The following is an 8,693-nucleotide window of genomic DNA, read 5'->3' on the forward strand; positions in this document are numbered from 1 at the left end:
TGTTTTTCAATAAAAACGTCGTAAAAAAAAGTTATGAACGTTTTAAAATGATGGGGGAATTTGGCATGTGCTTGCGAAAGGCGTGTTATTCCTTTTATACCCTTTCCCTTATGTTCACATTTGATTTCCACCTAAACTTATCTCAACCCTTCATATTCAAAATCAATTAACAAACTTCTTATCCTTCCTACAAAAATATACTTCATATTATAACCTAACCTCATATAATAACCTAACCCTAATGTATGATATTCTTTTTGCAAATAGGAAAAGAAAACAATTTCGTTAATTTGGTGTAACTCCCCATGCTGATCTCGTAAAAACCTAGCTTCTGACACAAACACATCGATCGCCATTGACAAGCAAAACCTCATTGATTATTATTAATTCACGTCGACGCAAACTATTCATACATGCAAACCCACATCGTAAATCATGTATCCAGGCCAGAGGATTTATCAAAATTGTTCCTAGGGTTTCATAATCTATCAGTGAATTCCAATGGCATTGTTACGTAAGCTTTTGGCCAAGAAGCTGCCTGATAACCTTGTGTTTGTCTTCGAGAGAATTTATGGTAATTAATTGCTGATACATATCATGTGTCTATATCAATATGAGTAATCTCCCTAGCTAGCTTCTGTAAAAACCTTCATTTCTTCTTTTATCTTCACTTCACTTGTGTCTGGGTTTTAGATGCAACTGCTCATTGTGATCTGACACCTAGTTGTATCAATATTCATATATCCTTTTGCTTTAGTTTTCGGTTTCAAGCCAGTATGTGATAATGATGAATATAACATGTTGAATTGTGATAAAAGAAAGCACTGCTCGTCTAAATCATTTTACAAAGGGTTTTATGTTCTTTATGAACCAAATATGATTATAAACTCAGCTCTACTAGAAAATATATGCTCCTATAATTTGAAATAATCTTAAAATTGAATTGCTAGCCATAGTGTTTGGTTTTCAGCTTTGTGATGATGTAAGGAACATGACAATTGCCTAATAGCATGTGTATATTTTTATTCTTCATCGCATCTTGTACCGTTATAGGTTTGTTTACTGTCTCTGGTTTCCTATATATTGACGGTTTCCTCTCCATTGTTAATACGACATTAAGATATTATTCCATTCCACTTTACAATAGAAAACTCAATTTTGTAATGTATTTATGTGTATATGTATAATATGTATATACATGCATGCATATATTCAAGATTAGAACCTATTTCAGTTTGATATTTGGTGTGTTTATAGTCTTTGACTGCTGTTTCACCACTGGAACTTGGGAACAAGATTATAAAGCTTATGTGGCCAGAATAATAACTGAACAAAAGGAACTCTACCCTGATGCTTCAATCATGATTCTTGATTTTCGGGATGGAGATAAAGAAAACTGGATTGCATCTGCGTTGGCGGACTATGATCACATTACTATAATGGACTATCCTCGCCATTATGAAGGTTGTCCATTGCTGTCGTTGGAGGTGATCCACCATTTTCTAAAATCAACAGAAAGTTGGCTCTCTGTTTCACAGCAAAATATTCTTGTAATGCATTCTGAGATTGGCGGTTGGCCAGTTTTGGCTTTCATGGCGGCCGCACTTGCACTTTACAAAAAATATTGTACTGTTGAAACCAAGGCCTTGGATTTAGCATACAAGCCGGTTTCTATTTTGTTATCCCAAATGGCACCAATGAATCCTGTACCTTCACAATTGAGGTACTTGCAATATGTATCTAGGAAGAATACCGCTGACTCAGAATGGCCTCCTGCAGACAAAGCACTCACTTTGGATTGTGTTATAATGAGAATGATTCCTGATTTTGATGGAAAAGGCGGTTGCTGCCCTGTGTTTAGGATTTATGGGCGCGATCCTTTGTTACATGTCGATAAAACTCCCAAACTTTTATTCTCAACACCAAGGAGAAAAAAGAATATTCGGTACTACAATCAGGTAAGATGTATATTCATATTCCTAATGTTTTTTATTCATTCTTCTAAAGTTTGGTGTTCATTGCAGGCAGAAAGTGAGCTTGTCAAAATTGACATCAATTGCCATATTCAAGGTGATGTTGTGCTTGAGTGTATCAGCTTACATGATGACATGGTGAAAGAAAAGATCATGTATCGTGCCATGTTCAACACAGCATTCATCAAATCAAATATGCTAATACTTAACCGCGATGAAATCGACATAAACTGGGATGCTAAGGATCAGTTCCATAAAGATTTCAGAGCTGAAGTATGCATGTTTCTTGAAGTTAGCATGATCAACATTCATATTTGTTTTCATGCACACTTACAGATTAACTAAATGTATTTTCTTTTATTGAATGAAGCTTCTTTTCTCAGAAATGGACCCTTCAGCTTCTATGGTTCCAGTAGATCTGTCTTGTTTTGAGGAAGAAGGGCTCCCAGTGGAAGCATTTGCTAAAGTTCAAGATATGTTTGGCAGTGTGGATTGGCTTGTTCCTAAAAGTGATGATGCATTGAACAGGCTGCACCAGATGCCTTTATCTGATATTGTTAATGAGATGTTGGAAACTAGTTTTCATCAAAGAACTGAATCAAGAAACCTGCTTCAAACACTTACGAAAAGAAGTAATCAGGATAATGAAACCAACTTAGATGCAGTTGGGCCTAGAAGTATTTCCCTTCCAAGAAAACTGCCATCAACAACACAAACATCCATTGAAGCTTCTAAAAAGTCTTTATCTCTTTCATCAACAATGCCACCTCATATAATATTGACATGTGCGCATCCTTCGGTTTCTGAGAAACTGCGCGAAACTGCAGCGGCTGCATCGGCTCATGCTATTCTGCCAGCAGATGGTAAGGATGGGCCAGCGCCTCCACCGCCACCACCACCTCCAACTAAGACAGGTGAAGCACCTCCAACCCCTTCTCCTCCTGCTGGTGGTGGTGGTGGTGGACCTCCACCCCCTCCTCCTCCAGCGCCACCCGCCCCACCTGCAGCACCAAAAGCACCAGCACCGCCAGTGCCTCCCCCACCAAAGGTTAAGGCAGCACCACCACCTCCTCCTCCAGCGGCTCCTTCTTCTAATGGAAATGCGAAAGGAGCACCACCTCCACCGCCGGCTCTTGCAAAAGACTCCGGTGGTGCGGCTGCTCCGCCACCTCCTAAGGGGCGGTTATCAAGGACAAGTGCGGTGAAACCTCAACCGACAAATAAACTGAAGGCTTTACATTGGTCAAAGATCAATAAGCCAGCACAAGGAAGCTTGTGGGCTGAATCACAAAAACATGGTGAAGCTTCAAGGTGCTTCCTTTTCTTTTATTATTCTTGACACTTTCTACCAAGTTTTGGTGTCTTGATGTTCTCATATTACTTATGGTTAATGTGGATTAATTAGGGCACCAGAGTTTGATATGTCTGAACTTGAGAATCTCTTCTCAGCATCCAATCCAAATGCAGATAAGGCTGCAAAAGTAAAATCTGGAGCAGCTAATAAACCAGAAAAAATATCCCTGGTAATTCTAATAGTGTGTTTGCTGATATTGTTAAATATCCAATCAGATATATTCATACACTTGTAATTGCATCAAAGTTCTTTGATGCTGTTATTCTATCTAAAATATTATGAAATTGGACTGACCAGTACAAACACCTTTGTTTCTGTTAGTTATTGATATTTCACACTTGTAACAGATCGAACACAGGCGTGCATACAACTGTGAGATCATGCTTTCAAAGGTGAAGACACCATTGAATGAATTGATGGTAAGTTCAATCCCCAATAACTACAAAACAAAAAAAGTGAATGATCAACATGCAATCAGATTTATATGCTGCTGTTTGTCCACATTACCCTATTAGTCTTCTTTAAACTTATCACATGCAAACCTTTCTAGCCTTTCTTTGTCATGTTTTTGGTATGTAGAATTCTTTAAAGATATTAAACAACTGAAAACATAAGAAAAGTCATAAAGCAAGTAGGATGAACATGAAGACATGAAATTCTCATAGGTTGATGTAGTTTTATGTTCACAATTTCTCTCTAAGTTGATGAAGTAGGCTGTCTAAGCGACGGAATAGTAAAGAGCCAAAGTACATTTAATGTTTTCTGTTTGTGTTATACTCAGTTATCTTTATACAATATAGCCAAAGTGAAGTTTATTTATTGAAATCATTGTTTATCTACATGGTGTTACTACCAATAACTAGCATAACTATACAGTTGATACCTAAAATTTCCAATGAAACTTCCCCATAGAGATATTTTGTATTAATAATGCGTTATATAAAATACCTAATGGGTTGAGTCCACTATACAGCAATGCTAACAATTTTATATGCCTTGTTCAATGATGTTTGGCCTCCAGCCTTCGTTGATTCTTCGCTCTCCCTGTTTGATGATGCTTAGTCTCATGCCTTAATCGATTCTTCACTCTCAACGTTTGATGAGTTCGAGCCTCCTGCCATCATCGATTCTTAATCTTCCTTAATTGTTAATTGGGATACTCCTCTGACTGGAAAAGAGAATCTTATTGATTGAGTCGCATACAGTTGCGAGAACAACCCACTGATTTTTCAATCACCACTATTTTTGATCAAAAACAGCCAAACTGTTGTTGATCAATTTCTTCCTGGAACGAAATTTTTGGCCCATGTTCTTTCGACTGGTTTTCCTTCTTGATTTATATGTTTGTCTTTAATATAGAACCACACTTTTTTTAGATGGCTTTGAGTTCATCAAAACTGCACTACTGTTACATGTATCCATTGCCTTAAACATTTCCTTTAATCCAACAATCTCCTCTTCCGACAAACTCTCTCCTAAAACCCGCAAAGCCATCTTCTTTAACTTATACATTGATGCAAATTGCTTCAGACAAGACAATTGTTCTCAGAGCTTGCATCTGATCTCTAACAATTGGTGTCAGAACGGTTTACATAGCAATCGATCAAGAAAGGGCTTGTTTATCATCATCGATCAATTACCACGATAGCAGCAATTGAAATCCAAAGATATCTTGTTGACCAGTGGATACAATATCAGGATGTATAAACCTTGATTATTGCAGTCCACAAATAAGGATATAAAGGATCATATGCATGAGAGGAATGAACCTACTTTACACTTGGGTTACACCGATATATTAACCTACAGTAAACACAATATATAAATAAATATCACAAAGCTATAACTTTAGATTTTCGTATAGCATTCAAGTTATCCAACCCCATAGGTTTCGACTACTAGTCCTTTTCAAATGTGGTTCGAACAACTTCTTAAAATAATGCAACATCTCAGGAAGCTAATCCTTTCTCTGAGAAGACATTTAATCACACAGAACATATTGCAAACCCTTATTGACTATATAGTTTTGGATAAATAAGTGAACGTTATAAACCACCATCATTACACTAGTTTGGAAAGGTTTGCTAACTTTACATTACACTAGTTGAATGCTTGAGTTAGTGTAAATCATTTTTATGTATAAATATACTTGTATGCTACATAAACATAATTTCAACATGCTAATGTGTATATATATACTCAGTGAGTCTCATGGCTATGTGCATGTTTATACTTTACATTATGTTTGCTAATAGAATGCTTTCAATGCTTAATCATGAAATTTAACAGGATGCTGTCCTTGCTATGGATGAGGCAGAGATGGATCTTGAAAGAGTGGATAACCTTATTAAGTTCTGCCCTACCAAGGAGGAGATGGAACAAATTAAGGTGTAATGTTAGTTAAACTAACTAATTAATAATGTTATTTAACTAACTAAACTAATTGAGATACGTGTCTGTGGCTTTTTTATTTGATTTAACTATCTCTTTTTATGCTCAGGCATATAAAGGAGACAAGGAGAACTTGGGAAAATGTGAACTGGTATGCAATCACCACTTTGCGCTTATAACATTCACAACCAAGCTCAATCTTATGGATTTATTTCTGATTTCTGGTAATAGTTCTTTATGGAGCTGATGAAAGTTCCGCGATCAGAAGCTAAACTCAGAGTTTTCTCTTATAAGATACAGTTTAATACACAGGTCAGAAGATATTATTACATGCATGTTTATGCTTATATTAAGTAACTAGATTTTAATTTAGTGCTCTTTTTTGGAATTTAGGTTTCAGATCTTAGTAAGAGCCTAAAATATGTGCTTTTGTCGGTAGAGCAGGCAAGTTAATTATATTTCTTTGATCTTCAGTTAATCAGTGACAGTTTAACTAATTGTGAAACTTTACTTTTCATGTATGTTGATGGTGCTTATACCAGGTCCGGAGTTCTGTCAAGTTGAGAAGAGTTATGCAAACAATTCTCTCCCTTGGAAATGCTTTGAATCAGGGAACTTCAAGAGGTTAGTTGTTATTTGACCTTTTATTTGTATGTTGGCATCTTCATCATTGATATTATTTGCATATTTGAAAAAAAATAAAGTATTTCTATAACTTGGTTTTGGTTTTGGTTTTAGGTTCTGCTGTTGGGTTCAGATTGGACAGCATTCTCAAACTAAATGAAACACGTGCCAGAAACAACAAAATGACATTGATGCATTATTTGTGTAAGGTACAATTTCTTGTTATTCATTCAATTTATTTATTTTATTGAAGCGGATTGGATAAAGCGTCTCTTTTACATTGTTTATTCACGGCATCTTTGGTGGATATCTTAGGTGCTTGCAGACAAACTACCTGAACTCCTGGATTTTTCCAAGGAACTTGGCAGTTTGGAACCTGCATCAAAGGTAATGTTGATGGTGTACATGTTTGGACTTTGGAACAAAAGCTATTTTGGTTTAGTGTTCTTGACTGCATTTGTTGTTTTGTTCCAGCTACAACTTAAATTGTTGGCGGAAGAAATGCAAAGCATTACCAAAGGACTGGAGAAAGTAATCCACGAAAAGAAACTGTGTAAAAAAGACGGACATGTGTCTAAACGTTTTCGGAAGGTACACACTTAATCTAATTACTATTGCAACTTATCATATAGTAATAAACACATTAAAAGTTATTCAGGAGGAACTTGTTGTCTAAGAAGTTTGATTGAATATGCATTATATTGTTTCTTTTTCACTAAAATGTAGTTCATTTATTTTGGTTTTTTGTGTTCAGTCTCTGAAGAAATTTCTTTCTTCTGCGGAAGGTGAAGTCAAGTCCCTCGCTACACAGTATTCCGGGGTGGTATGTTTCACAACTTCTGTGTATATAATGTAGAGGTAGCCTGATGAGTGGGCTGGGTTGATCTGAAAAAATGGTTCATTTTTGTAAAAAGTAGTCAAATTAGAGCATGTTTGGGATTGAGTTTAAAAAATGCTTATTGGCTTTTTCAAAAAGCCATTTTGAAAAGCCAGGATTCGGGGCTTTTGGAAAAATGCTTTTTAACCCTCTTAAAAAGTTGAAATATAAAAGAGTTTTGTGATTGCCAAACACATTTTAACTTATTGGCTTTATAAAAACACCAATAAACCAATAAGCATTTTCAAACTCAATCCCAAACATGCTCTTAATAGGTTAACAGTAGTTACAAAAGCAATTTTATAAATAAAAATAAATAAGAAAGTGATTTAGAAGATGCTATGCATTAAACATAAACTTTGGACTACTTTTGACCGTTTTGACTTGTATTTGAACTACTTTCACTTGAGATAAAATACAACCTAAATCTACCCTTTAAAATAAACGAATTGCTTTGTTGTAAGTTGCACTGATTTTATAGGGTAAAAGTGTGGATGCGTTAATTCTTTACTTTGGAGAAGATCCTGCCCGTTGCCCGTATGAACAAGGTAATCATTAAAAAGACTGAAATCTTAAATGAATTTGATACTAATGGTGCTCCAAATTCTCTATTAAGCAGAAGTTTGATGCTGTTATGATATGATTTTCAGTTATTTCTACGTTGCTTACATTTGTGAGAATGTTTAATCACGCCCATGAAGAAAACTTGTTGCAAATAGAAGCAGAAAAGAAGAAGGCACAGAAGGAAGCTGAACAAGAAAAGTTAAAACTACAAAATCAGGCTAGAAAGGAGTCAGAAGTAATAGGAAAGACCAATGAGGAGTCTGAACTAATAAGAAAAACTCCTATAGAAATTGCAGATTAATTGTTATTTCTTTTCTCCCTCTACAAATCATATGGCGGCGATGTAAACGCGCACTGCAAGTTAGACGGTCCGCGTGATCTAGCTAACGAGCATGAATGTCTGAAATGTATAGTTGTATAATACCACAGTTTTTGCTGCAACTGACAGTGCTAGCTGGAGGATCATTGGACTGAAGGTTAGTCTTGGCTATCCTCTCTCTCTTTTAACAAACAGGAGATTTTATATCTTTTTTTTTTAATTTCATTTTGTATTTTGCAGTGAAGACAAATGGGCACAGGTTGGCAGCTTGTAAATATATAGGAATGTTAGTGTTGTTGTAGCCAAAATGGTGAGATGGTTTGCCCTTTTTATAGAGAGAAATTGCTGGCAAATTATCTTGATAAAGGGTCACAAAACCTTTAGTTTACACTCGCGTTGCAAGTTCTTGGAAGCGTTGTAACGATTTTTGGTTGATTGGTGTAACAAGTAAGCAGTTTTCGTATATGATCTTATGCAATCAGATTGATTCTTTGGGTCCATTCTTGCTAGATTCAGTGGGTAGCATCTTAGGTCAACAATATATGTAATAGATTACGGAGAAGTCTGTTTGATTTGTATGGTGTTGGTGAT

General features: G+C 35.9%; 1 protein-coding gene across 1 annotated transcript; it reads left to right on the forward strand.

Moving 5' to 3' along the window:
* The first annotated feature begins 501 nt into the window (after nt 1–501).
* On the forward strand, nt 502–8,084 carry LOC143542138 (formin-like protein 18). The gene is made up of 17 exons (XM_077034801.1): nt 502–574; nt 1,258–1,958; nt 2,025–2,246; nt 2,344–3,284; nt 3,379–3,496; nt 3,675–3,746; nt 5,617–5,715; nt 5,828–5,869; nt 5,950–6,030; nt 6,112–6,162; nt 6,261–6,342; nt 6,457–6,551; nt 6,658–6,729; nt 6,817–6,933; nt 7,097–7,165; nt 7,701–7,767; nt 7,870–8,084. Exons 1-17 carry the CDS (start codon nt 502–504, stop codon nt 8,082–8,084), a joined length of 3,117 nt encoding a protein of 1,038 aa, XP_076890916.1.
* Nucleotides 8,085–8,693: the final 609 nt, after the last annotated feature.

This window comes from Bidens hawaiensis, unplaced genomic scaffold, assembly GCF_021521415.1.
Source record: "Bidens hawaiensis isolate Kalapana, Puna unplaced genomic scaffold, B.hawaiensis_p1.1 tig00012785_1, whole genome shotgun sequence".
Lineage (NCBI taxonomy): Eukaryota > Viridiplantae > Streptophyta > Magnoliopsida > Asterales > Asteraceae > Bidens > Bidens hawaiensis.

Coding starts and splice junctions, on each gene's coding strand:
- LOC143542138 (XM_077034801.1), top strand. CDS start 502: ATGGCATTGTTACGTAAGCTTTTGGCCAAGAAGCTGCCTGATAACCTT. Junction 575..1,257: donor TGTCTTCGAGAGAATTTATG/GTAATTAATTGC, acceptor GTGTGTTTATAG/TCTTTGACTGCTGTTTCACC. Junction 5,716..5,827: donor AGGAGATGGAACAAATTAAG/GTGTAATGTTAG, acceptor TTTTATGCTCAG/GCATATAAAGGAGACAAGGA.